General features: G+C 44.5%; 1 protein-coding gene across 3 annotated transcripts in view; it reads right to left on the bottom strand.

Annotated features, from left to right (window-relative positions):
• The window catches only part of SDK2 (sidekick cell adhesion molecule 2), a 178,089-nt gene that overhangs the window by 118,846 nt on the left and 33,973 nt on the right, over window positions 1-25,270 (bottom strand). For 2 of the 3 annotated variants that reach the window (XM_084837570.1, XM_084837569.1), the window contains exon 2: window positions 1,226-1,332. In XM_084837570.1, coding sequence (XP_084693696.1) covers window positions 1,226-1,332 — 107 coding nt within the window. Of the gene's footprint in view, window positions 1-1,225; window positions 1,333-25,270 lie in introns of those variants that run through there. The other variant, XM_084837568.1, reaches the window with a different exon arrangement.

The raw sequence follows: 25,270 nt of genomic DNA on the forward strand, positions 1-25,270 counted from the left end.
TTACTGTATTTCTGTACCACCTAATAGCTAAAACTTTCTGGGCAGTTCACAAAATAAGGTAAAATAATAAAATGTACAAATATAACAAAATGTGAAGTAAATTCTAATACAAATTTAAACAGCCACAGAATAACTGAGGTTACAGCTATAGTTTCCACCCATGGTACCTTAGGGACTATGTCTATCTAAGGGAACAGTCCTACCCTAGCTGAGGAATGCTGGGAGTTGTAAGACTTTTCTGTGTAAACATGCATAGGATTGCATCCTAATCTATTTAAAATTATTTCTAGGCCACCTTTAATGGAACCCTAATAGTTCTGTGAGAAGGCAAATGGGATGTCTTTGCACCGTTGCCCAACTACCATTGCCACATTTCGTTGGGGCAAAACCATGACAGTAAACTGGTGCAAAGCTCTTGTGCAGATATGTCCAATCACTTCAAGAATTCTGGGCGGGATGAGTGCTTGAAGGTGGCCCTTTCTTGTGTTCTATGCAGACCTGCAATACAAACACTACTGTTTCTTACCCTTCTCTCCAGACCTAACTATGTACTACATATAAATGCATGTAAAGAAGCCCAAGAGCTGCGTTTTGTAAAGAAAATCAGCATCTGCTGGAGTGGTTGATTTTAAGTGGGGAAGTGGCTGTGCATGTGTGTATCATAAGGCTGCATCCCCATCTCTGTCTCCTTTGTAGGCTTCCAGATGTGTGTTTTCTGTCTGTTATGAACATTGCAAGCTTCCATGCACCAGCTGAGGCCATTGAGCCATCTAGCCGGGCATTGTCTTCTCCGACTGGTAGCAGAGCTCCTGGGTTGCAGATGGAAGTCATTCCCGTCACCTGCTACCTAATCCTTTTCTCTAGAGCTGCCAGGGATTGACTGAACCTGGGCCCTTCTGCGCACAAAGCAGGTGCTCTGCCAATGAACTATAGGTCCTGTTGGTGATTTGTTACAAATGTTTGCAGGTTACACAGGCCCTCAGTTCAAACTCTCCTTCAGCAGGAAGGTATTGCACATCCCTCCCTGAGGGCCATCGATAATGCACGTCACACTTTTAAAGGACTTCTTAATCCCCACCTCCTCCTCCTCACGTTTTGCTCCAATTTAACATTGGCCCATCTATCCTTTGTGACAACTTTGCAATCCTCCCTTGCCCTCCTGACCTGTGGCACACTTTCTGGACAGTTCCCCGGTATAATAAGCACAACACGGATCTCCACTTACATGCCACCTGCACTTCGGTCTGTCGTTGCAGCAGGGCTCCCATGCGATTGCGCACGATGCAGCGGTAGAAGCCAGCATGGGTGCGGTCCAGGGATGTGATCATGTACCTTGAGAAAGACAGAAGAACACACAAGAGAGTGAAAGGGAGATGACTAAATAGATCAATGCAGTACACAATCGATGAGGTACACAGCCAGGGCAACTGTAATCTCCTACATCTCCTGATAGGCTAAACTGAATTACTGTTGTCTGCATGGTAGCGACATGGCCTACATACACACAAGCTTTCATTATTTACTTTCCTGGCAGATTAAGTGGTGGCCTTTATACTCTGTTGCTTGGACCAAAATAACTAAAATAAAAATAATTTTAGAATCGGCTGCTGGAACATAACAATCAGAGAGGGGTGAAGCAGAGCAGCAGGTGAGACATAGTGGCAGCAAGTGATCTTTCAAGGAAGAGAGCTTGGCCTTTAGGGTATTTTGCATGTTTATCAGGGATGCTATGGGCTTCCATTCCCGCAGGCATATCCCAATTAAAGGAAAGAGCTGCATGTTGGCTAGGTATCTGCGTGGACTGGAACATATTCCTTCTGTTCCAGCCCTATCATTGTGTGGTTTTTATATTTTCAATGCTTCTGGGAGAGAAGCTGACCACACTGCTGTGGATGGAATGAGCTAGCAATGCATATATTCAAGGAAAGGAAGGAAGGCAGGAAGGAAGGCAGGAAGGAAGGCGTGAGGCTGGGAATCATTGCTCCCAAGGATGGGTGCCATCTGGCTATGCAGGATTAGCCTGCCATGAATTCAGGGATGGTACCAGAGTCACCAAATCTGGGAGTAGTAGAACCTCCTATAGGGAATATGGCATTCCTTCTGTAGCTACCTTAAACTCTGGTGGTCAGCACTGTCACACTGCTCCTTAAAGCATATGCACACTGTTCATCTGTGTGAGGTAGTTTCATACCAATGCACAATTATATTGGGCAATTAGTATGCTACTGCTTTTTTGAATTTCAGAATCCATATACCTGCCCAGGCCAGCAGCTTGTTCCCCAGTTCTGTGAAGTGATAGTATATCAGTGCTGGTACATCCTGTGTCCCAAAGCATCCTGTGTCCTTTCCCCCACCGCAGTACCATGAACCTTGCAAGTATTCTCCTCCAGTGCCAGCCAAATTAAGAAAGAACAGGGCATTGGAATGAAAAATGGCATCTCTTAGGCAAGTAACCCGAGCCACTACCATGTCCCCCTTCTTCTGGGTCATGGAAGGGATGCTGTGTGGATAGGTACATGGTTCAAAATGCTGGTTTCAAAGACAGCATTTTCTATTCTCGCAGATGTTGAACTCTTGGCTCTTAATTCCACACTCTAGGCTTCAAAGAAAGCACATTTCTGCTCTGTGTTATTGTAGGAGAAATAATTTATGGATAATAAACCTAATTAAGCAGACCTCCTGTGATCTTGACCGGCTCCTACTTCCTGTCTATATCTGGGTCCACAGAGATGTGGTTCTTCTGATGCTGAGAAGGACTCAGTCATTTTACACTCAATACAGTTACTTTATAAGTAGATGCTCACAGACTATATTTTAAAAATTTATTAACATCAAGCAAGTGTATTTAAGACAATTATAGAAAGAAATTGATACCATGGTATTTGTTGACAAAGGTTACAACAGGAAAAGAAAACAAGACAACACACAACACATACATTACCAATACAGATTTCTGCCAGCAGAGATTGCGCTCTGCCAGGAGCAACCCCACCCAGTAACTTCCCTTTACTTTCATAGTTTTACACTTGAGCATACTATGTGATGTGATTGCTTACTGTACTCTGATTGGCTACTGTACTTTTTAAATCCTGCTTCTTCATATTTATTCATATTTGATGTTATTTTGTTTTCACTCATACAGTTCTATAGAATTTCCCAACTTGACCTTTGTGGGTTTGACCTGTCTGGGACATGAAGCTTATTGAACAAGAATGTTCCTCATAATGTTCTGTTGTCCCCAGGTCAGACTTCCTGCCAGTAACAGGTCAAAAGCAAACTTTGCGTCAGACAGCCATTTTAGCTATGCCTCTTTAATATGCCTGATATGGCTATTGTCTTAAAATTGCCTACATCATGAACATCACAAAATGTCAACGTGAAGCAAATCAGAGTGACAGGCCATAGCTCTTGTGGCTGCATTATTTCAGGCCTTGAGACATCCATATTCCTTGGCCCTGCTTGTACTAAGAAAGAGAATGGGAATTAGTCAAAGGCTTAGAGAAGGGAACGTCCCTACCCACAGCTCCAAGACAGCCAGCGCAATCCTCTCTCCCAGCCATTCTATTCCCTATTGCCAGCAGCCCAAATTACAGCAACCTATACAAAACTTCCATGGTTCTATAAGCAATGTATATCAAAGAATTCCCCCTTCCCACCAGCTCTGGCTGTGCAAAATATGCATTGATCTTTGTGATGTGCCATCAACACAGCTGTGACAGCATGCCATGGAGAAAATGGATTTATGTCCAAAGAGGTCTTAAGAATACGTCCCATTGGTGGCACTTCAAGAGACCACAACACTGAGAAAAGCTGCTGTAGTATGTGAGTTTTCTATCCACATGGGTGGACGAGACATGGTTGAGTACATGGAGTGGGAGAATCTGGGGAAATTATCAGGAAAAATGCATAGATAAATTGATGAGGAACAGGTGGTTGTGAAGAGGGTAAATGAGGAGAGAATTTGGGGCAGGTTAGGGGGTAGCTGGAAAACTCTTTCCTTCAGGCTACAGATCAAATGTAGCTATCTGGAAAGAGAGAATTAATCTCAGGTATTCATTTATGTAGTTTGTTTGCAGCAATGAGAGGAACCAGAAGATGGAAACTCATAGGAAATAAGTAAAGGAATCCGGCCTGCTTCCAGCCCCCGCACCCTTAAATTTAATCAAGTACTAAAAAATGCCGGAGGCTCCTTTGATACGAGTTTGTTTGTTCTTTCCAATACAAAGTTTAAATTAAACTTTAATAACGAGAGGCGATCATCTAATGGCTGCCTTGAAGACTAGAGACGTTTCTCCCCCAATGCGCGCATGCTGCTCTTTGCCTGCAGCATGCAGAAAAATTCATCTCTGCCTGTGGATAAAGAGGGCAAGGGACCCTCAACCAACACAGCAGGGTTGAGCATATGCACTCCTGATGCTGGCATAGTGGCTGCCCATGGAGCAGCTGCAAGCTGGGAGACTTCGAAGTGCAGAGTATGAGAGGAAACTTGCTTCAAGGCACCAAGGTGACACCAGCTCTTTAGACTGCTAAGGCCGATAGTGCACAAGAGGCACCGGCAGCTACTCTGCCTCTCCAGAAGTACTCTGTTGCTTGACATCTCATTAAAAACGTCTTAGCCCATCAGAGGGCAAGGGCTCATTTAAACTCCTTAGGCATATATAGTTTCTGCCCATACCATTGCTTTCGCCACAACTGGGATATGTCCAAGGTTATGTGGGGATCCTGGTGCAGAAGAGGTGATTTGTCTTAGATCTTCCATGCCTTGGGCTGCCACATACATAAACAGTGCACAGGGGTCTACCATATTTTCTTATTCATTCCCAAGGATATGGAATTACCATGCCTTATCTGAAGTGCAGTCAAGGATAAATTGATGCAACTGTGGGGAACTTACACAGGGAATATGCACAGTGGGCAGAATGGAACAGAAGCAAGGTAGCTATGATGGAAGTAACAACATGATTAGAGTGAGATGTCATTATACCAGCTAAAAGAGGATTCCTGCTTATTGGTGAGGGACAGTCAAAACTCTGTGGCTGAGTTTTGAGGCACTGGAAAAGGACCATCCCTTCTATATGCTGCTGCAGCAAGAGCACTTCTCACTGAAAAATGCTGAAGCACAGGGCTTACACAGGATTGCCTTTTTGTAAGGCCGTGCTAGTCCACTGATGAATCTCAGCTAGGGATGGGAGAACCAGGGACGTTTGAGACCTCTGAAATTTTCCCAACTTATTTTCTATCTATCTATCTATCTATCTATCTATCTATCTATCTATCTATCTATCTATCTACCTACCTACCTACCTACCTACCTATCTTTTTAAATAAGTTGGGACATACACACACACACACACACACACACACACAGCATTTATATACTGCTCCACATCTAAGCAGATTCAGGAGCAGTGAACAATAAAAGATAAAATGATGAAAGATAAAAGAAATAAAATGCAATATTAAAAACTGTTACTTTTAAAAACAGAGTTCTGATCAAAATCATGGCTGGTCAGTCAAGGAAGACTTCGTGTTATAAAGATTTTTTCTGGAGGCACTGGGAACAACACAGTGTTGGCACCTGCCTGACCACCAGTTTCAGGGAGTTCCATAGAGAGGGGACCACCACACTGAAGGCTCTTCTCTGGGTGGACTCCAATTGGGCCATAGGTCCATGCGGAACCATCAGTTCAAAGCTCAGTTTGGCTCACTCCCATTTTCATTTGTGACCTTTCGGTTCATTCAAGGAGGAAAAGTGTGCACTTTTCCTCCATTGACTAAAGCATGAAAATATGCACTCTTTGAAAAGTGCACATTTCAAAATGCACATTTTTAAAACAGACACAGATTTTTTTCAAATGTGATTCCCAATTTTTTTCAAATGTGATTCCCAATGTACTTGAGTTCTTGGTTCTAAGGGAAGCAAAAGCTGAGTGTAGTCAAACGCGTACCCTGGATTTTAGGAAAGCTGATTTTCATAAACTCAGAACAATGATCAGTAAGGTCCCATGGCAAGCGATGCTAGCGAGAAAAGGAGTCCAAGATGGGTGGGAGCTTTTAAAAAAGGAAATTCTCAAGGCACAATCACAAGCAATTCCAACAAGAAGAAAAGGTGGAAGACAACAGAAGACGCCAATGTGGCTTCACAAAAAGCTTAGGGATTACCTGAAAACAAAAAAGGACACATTTAGGAAGTGGAAAGAAGGCCAAGTAACAAAGGAAGAGTACAGGCAGATAGCACAGAATTGCAGGGATGGCGTCAGGAAGGCTAAAGCTGAGAATGAGCTGAGGTTAGCAAGGGATGTTAAAAACAACAAAAAGGCTTTCTTCAGCTATGTGCATAGTAAAAGGCAGAGGAAAGAAGTGGTTCAGCTATTAAATAAGGAGGGCAAAACGATAACAGATGACAAAGAAAAGGCAGAGGTGCTCAATTCCTACTTTGGCTCAGTCTTCTCCCAAAAGAGGGTCTATGACTCCCCTGGCAAAGGCGAAGTACAGGCTGAAGGGGCAGGATTGCAGCTTGAGATCGACAGGCATATGGTCAAGGAACACCTCATTACTTTGAATGAGTTCAAATCTCCAGGACCAGATGAACTGCATCCTAGAGTCATAAAGGAACTGGCAGAAGAATTCTCAGAAACGCTGTCTATTCTCTTTGAGAAATCATGGAGGACGGGGGAAGTGCCAGATGACTGGAGGAGGGCTAACATTGTCCCTATCTTCAAAAAGGGTAAAAAGAAGGAACCTGGGAACTACAGACCAGTCAGTCTGACATCAATCCCTGGGAAAATTCTGGAGCAGATGATAAAGCAATCCATCTGGAAGCACCTTGACAACAATGCTGTGATTACTCGAAGCCAACATGGATTTGTCAAAAACAAGTCCTGCCAGACAAATCTGATCTCATTTTTTGATCAAGTAACCTCCCTTGTAGACCATGGGAATGCTGTAGACATCATATACCTCGACTTCAGCAAAGCTTTTGACAAAATGCCCCATGATATCCTGATGAGCAAACTAGCTCAAAGTGGGCTAGATGAAACAACAATCCGGTGGATCCACAGTTGGCTACAGAATCGGACTCAAAGAGTGCTTATCAATGGGACCTTCTCAAACTGGGGAGAGGTAACGAGTGGGGTACCGCAGGGCTCAGTCCTGGGCCCAGTGCTCTTCACCATTTTTATTAATGACTTGGAGGAGGAGGTGCAGGGAATGCTGATCATATTTGCAGATGACACAAAATTGGGCGGGATAGCTAATACTTTGGAAGACAGAAACAAAATTCAAAGTGATCTTGATAGACTGGAGCGCTGGGCAGAAAACAACAGAATGACATTTAATAGGGACAAATGCCAAGTTCTGCATCTAGGAAAAAGAAACCAAATGCACAGTTACAACATGGGGGATACGTGGCTCAACCACACTACAAGCGAGAAGGATCTTGGAATTGTTGTCGACCACAAGCTGAATATGAGCCAACAATGTGATGTGGCTGCAAAAAAGGCAAATGCTCTTTTGGGCTGCATTCATAGAAGCATAGCTTCCAAATCCCGGGAAGTACTAGTTCTCCTCTACTCAGCACTGGTTAGGCCTCATCTGGAGTACTGTGTCCAGTTCTGGGCACCACACTTTAAGAAGGATGCAGACAAACTGGAGAGGGTTCAGAGGAGGGCAACCAAGATGATCCGGGGACTGGAAACAAAGCCCTATGAAGAGAGACTGAAAGAACTGGGCATGTTTAGCCTTGAGAAGAGAAGACTGAGGGGAGACATGATAGCACTCTTCAAGTACTTGAAAGGTTGTCACAGAGAAGAAGGCCAGGATCTCTTCTTGATCATCCCAGAGTGCAGGACACGGAATAATGGGCTCAAGTTACAGGAAGCCAGATTCCAGCTGAACATCAGGAAAAACTTCCTGACTGTAAGAGCAATACGACAATGGAACCAGTGACCTAGGGAGGTGGTGGGCTCTCCCACACTGGAGGCCTTCAAGATGAGGCTGGACAGCCATCTGTCAGGGATGCTCTGACTTTGATTCCTGCATTGAGCAGGGGGTTGGACTCGATGGCCTTGTAGGCCCCTTCCAACCCTACTATTCTATGATTCTATGATTCTGTGAATTTGTGAACGTGCAAACATTTTTAGGAAAAAATGTGCTATGGTACAGGGTTGCAGTCAGTGTTGTGAATGGAACAAGTTCGGATGTTTTGCGAACTGAAACAAAATTCTTGTGTATCCCTAGTCTTGGCCTCAATTCATACATTTTTTGCTTCTCTTGCACTGCAATCCTATATGCATTTACATGACAGTAAATCCCATTCAATACTACTGGGATTTGCTTTTAAGTAACCATGCACTGGATGGCTCTGTTAGTCTTGATGCTCCCCTCCAATACTATCAATGCTTTCATCCAGTAACTTCCTCTATCCCCGCTGTTCCAGTGCTTAGCTTATCACACAGGAGTCTGGCAATGACCTTCAACTCATTCTTAACCCATCTACTTTCCTTTTCCCAGGGTAATTCTTGGGAACCTTTAATTCTGGCCAGCCCACTAGAGAAAGCTATAGTTCCTAGTGGTGGTGCTCCAACTCCATGTCTGCTGCAAGAGAAGGCTACAAGTTCCAGCAAAACTCAATCCTGTCTGAAGGCTCCATGTGATGTCTGACAAAACTCAAAGCCAAAGCACGAGGATGCTGGCAGAGGAAACAAGGACCCGAAGGTCTGTCGTGGCTTGTCAGGGCCATGGGCCAACTCCTGTTCTCCTCTCGCCCTTTCCTCCTCTCTGCTCTTTTATCTGTGAAATCCTTTGCCAACTGGTCAGAAAGCCAGGCTACATTTATCCAACAGCTGCAAGAACCATGTTCAAATTTTAGTCTGCTGATCCAGAAGATTACAGGCCCCTATGGTGAAACATTTCGCGGACATGGGACATGATGAAAATGATGTGAAGTTCTGGAGTATTGAAAAGGTTCAAGGCTGTGGAACCAGGCTACACCATCTACTGAGAAGGAAGGAAACCTTCTGCATATATACATTAAGGACTTTGTTGACTTATGGGCTTAATGAGGAATTCAGTTGGATGCCATATTTATAATTTCCTTTGTGCTGTTTTTTAAAATTAGTTTCATACCTGCCATTGTTTTATTCTATTACTTGCTTGTTGTATTTTAGCAATATAGCTTTTCTGATTGCAATTGTAGGATTATTATATTTGACTATGTTTTTAAGTAGTTGTTCTCTTTGTACTCTATATGGTTTTAAAGATCTTTTTGGCTTCCTAGTATGTATGTGGCTTTAAAATTTCTTAGGTTCCTTGACTTCAGGAGTAATGTATTCAGCATTAGATAATTATGGATACTCTCCCTTTACCAAATTGATAATTCACCTGTACATAGCCTTGATTAAGGACTATATTTGGCAACCCAAATTACAATAGTAGATGGCTACTCAAGCATCCAAGCTGCATGGTGGAGTTGGACATAGTGCTAAAAGTCTTTTCTTTCCTGAACTAGAGCTAGATACAGTCTTGCTCAGTATAAATTGATGGAAGAAATTTACCATCTCTGGTAAGAAAGTTTTAAGGGTTTCTAGCTGGTGGGTTGCTCCTTTTGCTGTACTTTTTTGCTGTACTTGCAGGACTTTTTTTTTTTTTTTTTACTGCGGTGTGATTTCCTGGGAATTTTTATCAGGCATTTTGCCTTATGTTTTAAGTATGGGAGGAAATGTTTATACTCCCCTGTTCAGCTGATATACATACATACTGCTTGGTGAGAAGCTAACAATCTTACTAGCTTAAAAATTGTTGGTAAATATCTCTTCTTATTTTTGTGTTCTTTTATTAACTGAGTCAGTGACAATATTTTAGATATATTTAACCTTGTTCTGTTTTACAGGCTTTATGTAGAATATCTGCAATTATGGGATATTAGTTGTAACTGGTGATTATATGGGCTGTAATTTGTGTGTATTTTTCCCACTGATGAAGACCATCTCGGTCGAAACGTGTATGGGACAGGGGCATTGTAAAACTTGTATAGCCTGGTATAGATACCAATTATCATAATATGTATGTAGGGAATACTTGAGGACTGTTTATAGATCTTTTTAACCTTGTTTGTAATATTTTATTAAAACTTTGTTTTTAATTGTATATGAGAATTGGTTGTATATTTAACACACGTGTGTATGTATGTGTATATATGAGTATATATGTGTGTGTGTTTCCTATAACCTATATTGTTTGGTGGCAACTGGTCAGAAAGCCAGGCTGCATTTATCCAGTGGCTGCAAGAACCATGTTCAAATTTTAGTGTGCTGAGTACACTGCAGGCAGGAAGATCAGATACAGGGAGTCACTGATGTGATGCCATCATCACAGTCCCCACATCAGCATTACATGCCTGACAGGTGATTGGGAATTGTTTTTGCTCCAATCCAACACAGTACTCTATTCAACCCTATACTGGGATTGCAGACTTCTGCGATTCCACCACAAGGGTAAATATCTCAATTGATCCTGTAGGTGGCAGCAGAAGATCTCCTACTCTAAAGCCACCAATCAGGTTAAATTAGGTCGACAGGCCACAGGACTTTTCATACTGAGTTTGCATCACTTGACCTCTTTTCTCAGGGCCCTGATGTTGGTCCATTATTGATAGACTGAAAGGGCAATGAAAGAGTTTGAGGAATGCATGCCAGATACTATCAGCATCCCCCCTCTATACCAATGGGAGGAACCATGGAGTTCAGCTGTGATTAGCATAAATATGCTAGGATATCAGTTGGCAGGGCCCATCATTCTGGGTCACCTTTGGGCTCTATGTCAACAAGACAGATGCCCCAAAGATGTCACTGATGACTAGAAGTGGTATTTAGCTTGTTGGCTTGAAATGAGGCAAATCCAAAGTTTATAACAGAGTTTTTCAAACTCTGTTCTACAAAACTTCCTTAAGCCATACAAAAAGAAAAGAAAGAACTACTTAAAAAGCCAGCCGACCTTGTTGCCAGCACTCCCTTTCACCTCTTGGGCTCAGGCACTTACAAAGCGGAGGAAAAGGAAGGGGTGAAATTATTCAAAAGGGTCTGTCCCATGTGGATACAGGTATGCATAGTGCATTATGGTCCTTTGGGCTTACTGTGATATTCTGACATTTGGGACACCCGTTACAATACAGGAGGAATGCAGCTCCTTGACATCAAAGGGAAAAGGAAGATGTGGGGTTGTAATGGCAGTCACAAGGGGTTCTTTGCTCATGGTGTATGTCTGGGTGGACAACCTGGCATTACAAATCTGCACACCAGCCCTCATTCTTGCTCTTCTCCATGTGCATCAGGTGGGCTGTGCACCTTTTAAACATTTTTAAAAGTGGCATATATGTGTTAACATGTGTCTATATGTATTCAGCCCTGTAAATACATACACACATACATACACACATACACACGCACGCACGCATACACACTCTTCACCCTACAGAAAACATTCAGAAACAATTAAAATAAGAACAGTCATAAAAGGTTTAGGGAGGGGAAGGGGAAGTTTGTTAACGAGGTCACAGGCACTAGCCATCAGCATCCTCCACAGCCAGATTTCCCCCATTCAAGTTGAACTTCTGTGACAACCTGCCTCAGTTTTTTCTTCCAGAACTCTTCGCAGGGGAAAAAGGGAGGAAAAAGTAATTTGTTTACAAAGTGGAGGCACTAGGAGACATCCTCTACCACTCTTTAAAATGTTCTGCCTGACTCCACCCAAGGTATCCCCTAATGCGTCAAATTATTGCAATGTGACATCTCCACATGCTGTGTCTGATGACTGCCCTCCAGTGGCTACTGTGCTTCAGCCCTGCTGCATGCTGTGGGCATTAAGCACATGAACTGAGAACTACAGTCCCCTTCTGTGCTTGACTCAAGGAGCACACATGGGTCTCCTACACAGAGGAGCTCATCATCCTTCCACAGGTCTGCCATTTTAACTCACAATGCCCAAGAGGGACACCATATCAGGGGTATTATGGGAAATTAAAATGGTGACAAGACCGAGATGCCCAGCACCATTTGGAGGGTCAGGGCACCAGAAACACTATGTTAAGGGGGATCAGCGATGGGATCTGCCAGGGTGTGGGGGTCCTGGCAGCTGCCAAAGGATGCCAGGTGTTGGTGCTGGCTTTGATCTTATACTTCTAATCACCTAATCTACCTCTTTATATTAAGCTATTCAAGATTTACGACAAAGTATAATATCAATAAACAGCAGCCATTTTAACATGTTATATGGCGAGAGAACAAAGTAATGTGTTGGATACAACTGCTACAACCCAGCTTCTCAGGAAGACACAGTTAATACCACTGGGGCATGTATGCTGGCAGTCTAGACAAGGGAGATCACACCGTCACAGGATAAGCCAAGATTGTCTCTGAAGTAACAGGCCAGGAAAAAGGTAACTATGTTGTTTCATTGTAAGGAGCAGGAGCTAGGATTGTGTTGGTAGCCAGAGAGTCATGTTTGTGGGTGTGGAAGAAGGTGAGAAGGTAAATAGACAAGGTAAATTGCCCATGTACAGACTAAGTCAAGAGAAAAGCTAGGATACCAAGGTGGAATAAAACAAGTGTCAGTTAAATATAAGAAATATAATAGTAAGGTCCGATCATCTAGTTGCTCAGACAATTCCCCCATACCTGTCAGGTTTTATATTCCTTGTTGGCCAATAGGAGATATCTACATTTAATTTTAAGGATGGGGGAGAAAGGGGGAGGGGCAATCCCCAGCAAATCTGGGGGAAGGGGTAAAATTTGAGCAGGGGACTCACCAGTCTCCGCCTGATGACCACAAGCCATTTTGTTCTCAAAAGGCCTTGAACAGAACTATATTATGACATAACATTGCTCTGATTAGAGCTTCTTGGAAAGAATAGCAAGTGCCAATGGAGGCTATCATTTTTTGACAGAGGCTCCCATCAGAGTGACACAATGCACCATGTAGTGCCATTCTGGGGAGTGTTTGAGGGGAGAAGCTGAATCAGCAGTGAATTCTGGCTCCCCCACTCCTGAATTCACTGCAAATCACCAGTACGTCCCCCTACTGCTATCTGCGAATGGGATGGTGAAAGGGGGGGGGATTTCGGCTCAGCACTAAATCCTGTCTAAGAGGCCGAGTCTCACATCAATTTTGGGCCCAGCTATTGCATTAGTTAAGAACCTTTTATATGCGTGATCCCCAAATGTCAGGCTGAGATGACCCGCCAGCACTGCACTAAGATGCCCTACTGGTGTTAATAACTTATTATAATAAAGCCCTAATGTATCTTCTCTTATGTTCCACCAGGATCCCTAAGATCAAACGAGAGTGTCCTCTTTGGAGATTGGGCAAGAGTAGAATGAGAGGGCTCACTCCTCAGTGGCTTTTCCCTCCTGTACCCACCACACCTTGGGGAATGTGACTCTGCAGCAGGACCTAGCAAACACATATTTCAGAGGTACTTTTACTTATAAGGCTTTGCTGCAATTTGGGGTGGCCAGTGCCAAAACTGCATGGTACAATTTTAGCTTTAATACCCACTAAAATACAAAATTGTAAGCATTTTATTCCATTAGCTGCTTTGAGTCTTTGGGAGATTGTGGGTCGAGTATCTAAATAAACAAATAACCAGGAACGGACCTATCAGTCATCCTGATCTCAATCCTTTCTGCTTCCTTGATGGTTAGTGCTGTGTTTTCCCTGAATATGAAATATGGAAAGCTTACAAGGTTTCACAATCCACCTCTGAGCTAAACTACTTAGGAACCACTGGCTGACAAACTCACAGGTCAGGATTGGTGGTCTGGAAGTAAATCAGGAAGCAGACAAGGCAGGCAAGCAGATATGTAGGGATGGAACATAGGGAGCTGCCTTAGATCAAGTCAGACCCTTGGTCCATCTAGCCCAGTATTGTTGACACTGACTGGCAGCAGCTCTCCAGGGTTTCAGGCAGGGGTCTATCCCTGCCCTACCTGGAGATGCCAGAGGTTGAACTTGGGATCTTCTGTGTGCAAAGCATGTGTTCTACCACTGAGCCACAGCAGTCTGAGGGAGCTCAGTCTGTGCTTCTGCAATGTGTTGGCCAGCAGAGAGAAAGGGAATGTCCCTGGAGCACAGCAAAGAGCAGGCAAAGAGCTCCCTTCTCTGGCAAGCTACCTCAGTAGAGCAGACAGCGAGGCATCTGAATCTCCTGGCTGGAGGCCCCATTCTCTCTCTCTCTCTCTGTCTCATACACACACACACACAGAGAGAGACACCTGATACTGTGTACATCTCAAAACAGCATCAGGCTCCCTGTGCCACCTGCTGAAGGAATGGGGCAAGTGATTTCTGGCAGCTGGCTTGACAGAAATGTGAGCTCTCATGAGCTAGATGGGGCTTCAAAGGCAAAGGCATTAAGGGACAATGACAAATAACTCATGGAAAGCAGTGGTGATGGTGGTGGGAGCATCTGTCCCCCCAACTGTTGTTGTGCCCCCTTTCAGCAGTGAGTCCTTGAGTGTCAGTGCTGATATTTAAAATGATCCTCACTTGCTTTAAATAAGATATTTCAATTCCACCAAGCTGTCAGCAGCTGAGGCGGACACCGGGAATAATGGGCAGAGTCTCCTTGTATTGTCCTAGTTAATAAATCAGCCACAACAAGAATGCAGACAAAGGAGAGAAGGAGAAAATTTTACACACACCCCATACAGAGATAGGGACACAAACACAAGCACCTAAATGCATGCAGACCTAAAAGCATGAGTTTAGATTTCGAGAGGGGCGCAACATACAAACACACAGACACGGAGGCAAGCTAAGGGCAATGGCAGATGCACCACTTATCCCCCCCTTCCCTATCCCAGTGCATCTCCCACCGCCACATCTCTAGATCCCACCCATCTCTCTCCCATTCCTCAGAGTGATGTGAAAGATTGACACACAAAGCAACTATTGCGAAAGGCCCAACACATCTCTGTCTAGGTGGGTGAGGCCCAGTCTTCCCTCTCCACAGCCGTCACACGCAGCGGCAGAGAGACAGTGTATGGATGCAGAGAGACCCTAGGTGCAAAGTAGGTGTTTGAGTCCAGGTCAGAATCCACGTCCAGGGACTCGTTAAAATATGACTCGCTCCATCTCCTGTTTCTAGGTCACTGTTCCATTTGTCCCAAGATAAGTTATTTGTAATCCTGCCAGGTTCAGAGCTTCATCCAAAGTGGCTCGTTCTCAACAGCTAAAAACAGCCACCCCACTCACTCACTCACTCACTCAGCTTGAAGGTTTCCCCCTCAACTTCCCATTCTGAAAGGGTCTTAAAGTATATATCACTTGTGTGCTATGAACAGAAATCAAATATTGGATTACAACCTCACTATTTTTATAAACCTATGGTTTTACAGTATATGAGCCATTTCCAAGAACTCTGAAAATCTCCAGAGATGCCAGTGGAGTGGAGTTCTCCACGCCTGGGCTCAGATATGATCTTTGGGGGCTTGCAAAAGCCTGCTTCAAGGAGAGACATTTTTACAAACTCCAGCGTTTTCTCTCCTTCTCAGCTGGGCAAGACTTTTGGCTTACCGAGCCAGCCACCACAATTCCCCTCCCCACCAGCCCCAATTGCCCAAACTCCTTCCACCCCATCCCGACAGTAATGCTGCCGCTGCTGCTGCTCCTCCTCCAAGCTGTGAATTTAAAAGGAAGGGGAGGGATGGGTTGTTTGCAGTTACACTGGCTCAAAAAATAAGCCAAGCCATTTCTGAAATTTGGGGAAGCCAAGCCAAGCCATGCCAATTCAGGCTGGGGGGAGCTACCCCACTGCCAAAATTTACTCAGGAGCAGTGCCAGCTCCAGGTTTTAGTGGGCCCTTGGGCAAGACACCCCAATTGCCCCCCTCCCTCAGTGAGTCTTCCTTCTCACCACCATTGTCACCAGCTGTTACTGCTCCTCATCCTCTTTCACATCATTACTGCCACATGCTTGCTTGGCAGGTATTGAGCAGGGAGCAAGGAGGCAGTGGCCTCTACTGCTCCTCCTTCTCACCATCACCATTGGTTGTCTGGGCCAGAGCGAGAGGCAGGTCAAGAACTCCAGGAAGCTCTTGTCAGTGGGTCCCTGCTGGAGTACATGCCCAGCCACACTTACTCTTGATGCTGGCCCTGCAGAGCCTTGGTTGTCTACCTGACCTACTTTTCTATCTATCAACACAGTACCATAGTGTTGAGAGGAAGGTAGAGAAGCCCAGACTCCTCTCCTCCTTCTAACCACTATCAAGATGGCACAGCTACAACCTAGGAGACTTGCTCCTCACTCTGAGCTTGGTGGGATTTTCTGATCCCAAGCAGTGACACTATGGCAGTGTCTTGAGTCTACTCATTTAGTTCCCACGTAATATACTTTTAGTTAGGGGTAGATCTAGCCTTGGTACTTTTCATATTTCAGGAAGATGGAATCTAACTGAATAACCACTCGTGGAATAACCACTCAAGGTTATTCCAGCAAATAATGCATTTGAAAAGGGCAGTTGGTAGTTCGTACCACAGATCCAATGGACTGTACTGGAGCAAGGCCTGTACAATTCCCATCATCATAATCATCACCATCGGTTATGCTGGCTAGGCTGATGGGAGTTGTCAGCCAAAACATCTGGAGGACCTCAAGTTGCCCACCCCTACATGGTGCTACAGACAGTTAGCAACTTGGAAATGCCTCTATGCAGTTTCATCATGACTTTCAAATGCCTGTGATAATATTTAGGCCATTGCAGCAGAGAGAAAAGATCAAGAAGCCATATGGATTAATGCGTTACCCTGTCCCTTCAGTATCTACATAATCCACACCAAGCTGCAGCTCACAGGTATTGCCAACAGAGCACAGAGGAGTATGACCACATCTACTGCCTCCTGCTCCCTGCAGCCTTTCTATATGCTCACCATGTATGTAAAGGGTTGGCTGTGCCACACAGCAACCCCCATTTCAAGTTATGCAAAGGATTCCTGCTTCTCCATTCTTCTGTTCACCCCATGCAATGCATAGCACTTTGCCCTGCTCGTAGACTCTCCCCCTCCTTTTCCCACTAATTTCTGTCTTGTGAGAACACTGTCCATACAGGATTGATCAGCCATTCAGAAACATCCTCAGTCATCAGCCAGCCAGAAATAATCCCTGGGGCACAGCAGCCACTCCATCTAGGCCAATAGTGTCCCTGCCCTGCAGCCCTTGAGCACTGAGACACAGCGTGTGAACTTCACTTAGGTCACGGCTCTCCCAGATTTCTCTTCTTTCAACTGCTGATGGAGAAATTCCTCCTGCACTGATCATGAGTGCACGAGACTGATGGCATGGATTTCACTCCGACGCCGATGTGCCGATGTGGAGACAGTGGAGTGTGGGTCTTGCAAACCATGCAACTGAGTGCTCAGAACTGATGCACGCCACCTGCACTATCTAGACTGAGTCATCTTGTACACTGATGACAAATATTTGTGCTGTATACAGTTGAGGGGAAAGTCATTTGCACATATAGAGGCAAGCGTGCTTGTTGTGGCACTCCTTCATCTTCAAAACACTCCACTCATGCCTGGTGGGCAAACAGACAGCACAATACATGGACTACCTATATATATGTGCAAATAGCATCCTTGTGTTTGACAAAAACATACACTCTTACTGGACAAATGTATCATTGCTTAGGAAGGTGCAGAAGTTCGTAATTACCTGGTCCAATATGAATTTGCCCAGCTCATAATGCTTCAGTGGGCTGTAAAACGAGTACTATTGACCCTCCAGCTCTGATTGTAAAAATGAGTTTCTGCACTCAGGTTGATCAGGCTGCTTTGGAGGTATATGAGCAACCCTTCTTTAATGTTATCCCCTTACTCTAAATTAAACTCTCACTGAAATTTTCATGGAGTGTGAAAATACATGGAAACTACAGGAACTACAAAAACAGCTGCTTCGTAGGTGTATGCATGGGATTTTTTTTTTACTTTAAATCCATTATCTTTATGAAGCTCTCAGCAATTGCTGCGAACTATGTGACAAAGCCATGACACCAAATAGTCTTCTATTTGGTAATTATCTTCTTCTGATTCTTGCTTGCAAATGTGGTTGCGTCTGCCTTCCAGATGATGACGGTGGTGGAGGTGATGATGATGATTTGTGAGTCACCTTACCCAAGAGTTTAAAAGCATCAACCAAAAGAACAATCCCTGTTCATATTTCACCTTCTGAGGTCATAGCAGTGTCTATGGCCTTGAAGAGGGAACTCCAGAATATCCTATGGTCCTTGGAACACTCTCCCAGGGACCATAGCATTGCTCCCTTAAGGCAGAATCCTATGGCTGGCTGGGGCATGCTGGGAGTTGTAGGCCTTTTTTCTGTCTAAACTTGCATAGGATTGCACCTTTAATGATCTAAAATAGGGGTGGGCAACATGCGCCCCACAAGTTGCATTTGGATCCCACTGTGCTCCTCGCTGCTCCCCAAACTGGATGCCATTTAAAAAATTTTTTTTTTACAGAGCAGCTACAGAGTGCTGTGAAGGTCAAAATTACCTGGCTTGCAAGTAATGTTGACCCTTTGGGCGCTCCGTAGTGGTTATGGATGACATTTTTAATTCTTTGGCACTGTGGGGGGGGGGAGGTGGAGCCCATCGGGTGCAAAACCGGCCCCCAGACTTCCCAAAGTTGCCTGACCCTGATCTAAAACTTTCTCTCGTTCCCTGTGTCATTGTTCGACATCATGGCTAACACTATGGGTTGGGAACTGGGCAGGTAAAACCAAACTATAATTCCCAGGGGCAACAGTACAATTCCCACAATTTCTATCCACTGGCCACGGTGGGTGGAGATGATGGGAGTTGAAGTCCAAAACATCCGGAGAGCATCGGGTAGGGAAGGCTGGTCTGCATAATGACGTAGCATCGTTTCCAGGGGATGTCTGGGGAAAAATTGTAGGCTATCAGTAGTCAAAAGAATTGTTGCTTTTGCTAAGCCCCACCCCATTTTTGGCACCTGTCTATTCTGACAGACAGTAGCTCTCCAGGATGTCTGGCAGAGGTCTTCTACAGTCTTGTGACCTGTGATTCTTTGAACTAAAGATGTCAGGGTTTGAACCTCGGAACCTATGCATGTAACGCTGGTGGTTCCTACCACTGAGTTGGCTGCCATCCCTGGTTTAGCTGAGCAGAAGTGCAACAATCCCACAGTACAGACATGGCCTAGGCTTCATTTTGAGTCCAACATTTATAATAATCCCCTTCACAAAATCTCAGAGCATAGGGTTCCGGAGGGCAGCTATATACGCACCATTTCTCACTGTCACCTACTGGTTATTTTTTATTTTTAAAAACATCTTTGAATTTAATTAGGTGGCTCCTGAATGATGAGAAGTGCTGAGTAATGGCTCCCTATTCATCTTCCCCACACTGCTCATGATTTTATAGGCCAATAATACACACAATCGATAGACAAATAACTAGAGAGCCATGCCAGACAAAGCCAGTAACGCCTCATGAATAGCACGAGGAGGGTGGTACACATTCAAAACATTTGTATAATAGGAAGTCTGGGTCAATGGAAGTGCTGTTTAAATAGGCTGACCCCAAGGGCCTCCTCTTATGAACCTTTCAGTGCACAGCAGCCACTGTTTCCAGGCAGTCTGTGCCTGCATTGCTGCCACTGTTATGACCATGCACTGAAACAGTTCTGCGGATGCTGAAGGTTGATGCAGAAGTCAGCACAGATCAGGTTGCTGCAAGCCATTGCAACTGCAGCTCTTTGAGCACTTGTAGTGGTACGCAGAGACCCACTGCAAGCTGACCAATGTATAGCACAAGCATTCACATGACCGGCTCATTGCAGAACTGTTGCATACAGGACTCCGCTCAGGCTAACTTAAAAAAAATAGTTGCCATTTACACTTAAAGACTTATGGAAAATAGGCCTAGAGACGGGGGCTAAAGGTGAGCGTCATCAAGCACAAATCTCTAACCTAGGAGATTCAGCCTGAAATCTGGCTAAAGGGGATGGCACAATATATATGGACATTTATGCAGACGCTCCCTTGTAATGTCCTATAACTCACGGGTGTCATACATCAGTCCTGGGAGTCAAATCCAGACCATCTGGGGACCCAATCTGGGGTTCCCCAGATGGCCCCACTCCTTCCCCTGGCTCCACCCTGACCATTTGGTGGTTTCCCAGCTTTTGCCTGGATTTCCCCCATTCTAAAAGGTTGAAATGCCTCTCCTAAGGCTTCGTTACTGGCAATAATAGCTTTAAGCTACAACAAACTGGTGGTTTTTGTAATTTTTGCCCCACCCCTTTTGCTTTTGGCCTCAGCTCATTTGCCTTTGACCTCAACCACCCCTAGAATGGCGCCCTTCTCTGAAATGGAATTGAGCCCTTGAGCTGAAAGAGGTTTAACACCCCTGCTATAACACATATATGTGGCTTATCACTGCATTTATCAAGATCTGCCTTAACACCTCTTGCATACCCTTGCTTAATGCAGGCCTTTCCCGTTCCCTTGAAAATACAGTTTGTGCATGAGACCGGTGCTCAAAATTCTTTGGGATTCAACCTTTCACTAATGATTATTCCAGGCTTTCGATCAAACTGCTCAGTCTCTTGGGCTGCTGGGCTTTCTTTTCATACTCTGCCTCTCTAGAGTGTTTCAGACAATGCTGTGAAATCTCCTTTGGCCTCTGACGAGAGAATGAAGAGACTTCATCCCCAACCCGTCAGGTCCATGATGTGAGCCACCCCAGCAGGCCCAATTAATGGGCTTGTTCACTTCACCACCAGAAGTTAAGGAGCCATTAAAGCTGGCTGTTCTCTCTCCCCTCCCCCTCACTTGAATGCATGAAAATAGCCCTTACAAAACAAACAAATTACCCAGGATTTTGTAGCTTTTTGTAGTATTATTATTAACCAAGTGAAGGGACAAGGAGACTTTATTGTATGGCAGTTGCTTACTTGCACAAGACTTTTTTTTTAGGTCGGGTTTAATTCTGTTTTCTCTCTGATCTGCTTCAGCAAAAGGGTTGTCAAAGATTCCTGACAAAATGCAGCACAGCAGCTCCTTCTGAGAAGTTAATTGGAGATGGGAATATGTGAGAGGCAGCCCCGAAAGGCTATTGTGCCAGTGTGTGTACAAAATGTTATATATATTTTCCACCAGTGCCTCAGTCAGGTCAGCTTTGCCTGCCCCATGACTTCTCCCATTGGGAGGATGTGGGGCAGGTGAGCAGCCCTTAGTGCGCTGCTCACCTTCCCAGTTGGGAAGGCAAGTGTTGGTGCTAAGGGAAATCCTAGAATAGACGCTGTCATCTCTGAGCAACGACCACAGATAACACAACAGTGGGGATTCCCCACAGTGCATCACTAGCCTTCCCTCTCAATCACTGATCGGAGAGAACAGTGGGGATTCCTCTCCCTGCTTGCCTGCTGGGGGCAGAGGCCTCAGGGGGGTGGGACTTGGGGAACAAGCCAGATGGGACCATGGACCAGATGGGGAACCAGAGGTTTCCCATTCCTGATCTAAACTTCATAGCAATGCGTGGGAGGGTGATTTTAATCAGGACTGAGGGAGGGGGAGAGCAAATGGCTAAACCTCCTCTGTGACACCCCCCCACACTGCTCAGCTGATCATCAGGGAGTACCCGAGCAGTGAGGAAAAAGAGGCTGTAGTCATGCCCCCTTTTTCCACTGTGCAGCTGATCAGCAGGAAGGAACACCTCAGATTGCGTAAAGTTAGACAGCAGGCTGCATGTGGCCTGTGAGCAAGGGGTTGCCCCCCTATGAACTAGAGATAAAAACAAACAAACAAGGACATGTTTCTTGGAGACGATGCATACTGAACAGAGAATGTGCACATTGCCCACAAAATGTATAAAATGGAGTCGAGATATGTACATTTCCCAAGGCCTGTTGGAGATCAGATTATGCATAGTGCCCTGGGAACGTACAAAATCTCGCTGAGATATGCACATTCCCCAAGGCTTCTTGGAGAGTATGTACATTGACCAGGAAATGTACACAATGAACTCTTCATGGACAGATTGCTTTTTTATCATAGAAGAATTCCCATGGAAGGCATTACGTCAAAATGCAATGTACTCAAGGGTTTTGCATGATAGATCTACGAGTACCATTCTAGGCTTGCTCATGGGTATTGGCGTGCATGCATGTGTAACCCACTGATATATTTTTCTTTAAGAATTCTGAGTGGGAATATTCCTGCACATGCTCAGTAAAGGAATAAGATAGAGAGTGGCCACCATTTTAGCCAGTTACCAAAATGCACTGTGGAAGAAGCTTGCTTTTTTTTCTCTCTGTAAGACCCTGAACCTGCAAGAGTCATGATTTATTTATTTTTTTACAAACACTATGAGTTCCTTGTTTGTTTATGTTTTTCATATTATACAAAGAGCTGTTTAACAAATTGTTCCTGAGTTGCTGGATCCTGATCCATTTTGAGAAGATTGCTGCGTAGCGGAAGTGAAATCAAGCTTCAGAGAGGTAGGTGTGTGTGTGTGTGTGTGTATATATATATATATATATATATAGTGGACTCAAGCTAAAAGACAGAACTTTGAGACGACTGTGCTCTGTTTTATTGTTTTTGGTGATATGTGTATTGTTATGCATGTAAAATTATTAAATGTGTGTTATTATTGTTTTTAATTAATAAATTAAAATAATATATGTTAATTGTCCCTGTACAAGGCCTTTGTTTGTGAGTCCTTTTAGAGACCCTGAAAAAAGTGTTACACATAGGTTAAGCGAGCAATCCTATGGCTGCTAAACACTGTCTAGAGGGCCATAGCATATGCTCATTTTCGGGAATCTACCTCAGAGCCTGTGCTCCAAGGTCGATTCCCGGAAAACCGACCGCTCCCTTTGTCTGCGCTGCCTTGGAGGCAGCATGGAGTAGCCCTGTCCTCCGTGCTCGCAAGAGGAGCGTGGAGCGACTGAAAAGGGACAGGGCTGGGCGACATTCCGGGGTGGGGAGAGCGGAGCTGCACATACGACACATCCAATGTGTCGTACGGCAGCTTCCTCTCCTGGTCGGCCCCCCCACCGCTAGACAGCCGAAAATGTCTGTCTAGCGAAAAATAGCAAGGCGGGAGAGGCGCGGAAGCAACAATCCCCCCGTGCCTCTCCTGCCTTGCTTTGGATAGCCAGTCGCCTCCAGGGTCGGAGGCGGCCGCCTATCTACTTAGGATTGTGCTCTAAGAAGGGAAAATGCAGCCAAAGTGAGAGAGCAATTGACTGGGACTCAGGAGAATACAGTTCTAGTTTTGGCTCTGCCACAGACCTGCTGAGAAGTGCTGGGCATGTCAGCAGGTCTTGGTGTTTCCCAATATACACTTACCTACTATACTGATGTTCACTGATGTTACAGCTATGGCTAAAACAAGAGTCATTACATTTATAGGATTGGAAACATGTCTTCAAATCTGAATTAAATGAATTCCAATGTTTGCTCAACAAATTCAAAGTCAAACTTGCAGGGGGGAAATTGTCTGTCCAGACCAGTAAAATGCCTTGTTCCATGAGGTCTCAACCAGCCAATCTCAAAGTTCAGAATTAACAATGCTTACTAAAGGTTTCAGCATTTTTTAAAAACATTGGCTAAAATCCAGCACACGTACTTGCTTAAATCCTATTGAATTTAATAAGGCTTAGATATGGAGAATGCTGGATGGTAGCCATTGCTTCTAAAGTTTGCAAAGTTGGGTGCCAAAACAAATCTGAACAATCTGACAATTATAATTAAAATAACCTTTACATTTGTTGTAGCTCAAATTACTCTCATTACTGGAGGGTATCTTGTGAGAAGTCATGGTACACGGGTTGCTGTACTGTTAGTGATGGATGGTGTGTCTTCATGTTTGATTTCAGAGACTGGATTTTATGGTTCTGTCCTATTGGACCAATTTCAGATTGGGTCCAGATTCTTCTGGAATCTAGGCTGAGCCCAAACAAACGCATTTTGGGCCCCACTGGCATCCTCCATATTCCTTGCCTTTGCCAAACTAAGCTGGACATGGCAAAAGTGGGGAGGGGCTTCTGTGAGGCCTTAGATATTGTTGCAAGCAGATTTGACAGCATCCCCAGAAGCCATAGTAAATGTGGTTGCCGTGGTAAATGTGGTTCCCATGGGTCTTGATGTCTTCGGCATTACTTTTACATGCTTATGGTTCTTGGTGGCCCAAGCTGTTGCAGTCTAGGTAATTTTGAGCAAGAGAATGGGGTGGCGTAGGCAGCTCTAGCATGGATGAGCCTGACCAGGTGAAATTCTGGACCCAGATGATGTTGCTGAATCTCTGAAGGATGTTCAGCAACGTAGTCCAGCTCCTTTGAATTATTTCTGGTGTGGACTTGGGGTAGGGTAGTTCATCTATCACTATGCATTACTATAGAGTTGTTTGCATGGAGTTTTATTCATATGAATTACATCTACAATAAACATAGGAACACAAGAAGAGCCCTGATGGATCAGCCATTGATAGCCTTATCCTCCATGAATTTGTGTAATCCCTTTTTAAAGCTGTCCAAGTGATAGCAAATTCCATCATTTATTTATGCACTGTGTGAAGAAGTACTTGTTTTATCTGTCCTGAATCCCCTACCATTTAGCACCCTGGGCTCTAGCATTATGAGAGAGGGAGAAAAACATCTCTCTGTCCACTTTCTGCACACCATTCATAATTTTAGACACCTCTGTCATGGAATGAAGTGGGCAATGGAGCGGGCAGAGTAAAGGCATATGAAAAGAAATGAGACAATTAGTTGAAAAGGGTCATGTAGGCAAAGCAGTGCCATGCTTTTGGGACAAGATATGCCTGCATGTGAGGATGAAGAGGAAAAATGATCAAAGGGTGATTTAATATTTCACACAGGCTGTACCCCGATGGGCCATTTTAAAATGTCAATTGCATTGGATTCTGCTGATATGCTGTGACAGGACAAGAACTATGTAGAAATGGGTCAAAAGCTTGCTCCAGTGAGAGAAAGAGGGGCACAATATTCTAAGTGTCTCCGCACTGTCTACTCTAGTTCAGGCTATACAATTGTTGAGAAAATAAGAAGATTCAGTGCTTGAGGAGAGCTACAAACATCCAGAAACCCTATTTTGAAGTGTGAACTGTCCATTTATTTAAACCAGTCTCTGATACCGTGGCTGTGTGCGCTGTCCTTTCCACATTTCCACAAAATATTTTTCACAAAGGGATGTGCAACATTGTAAGCTATGGGTACTTGGGATGGTT

The sequence above is a fragment of the Heloderma suspectum genome, chromosome 2, assembly GCF_057233095.1.
Source record: "Heloderma suspectum isolate Gila_16-S chromosome 2, 16-S_ref, whole genome shotgun sequence".
NCBI classification, from domain to species: Eukaryota; Metazoa; Chordata; class Lepidosauria; order Squamata; family Helodermatidae; genus Heloderma; species Heloderma suspectum.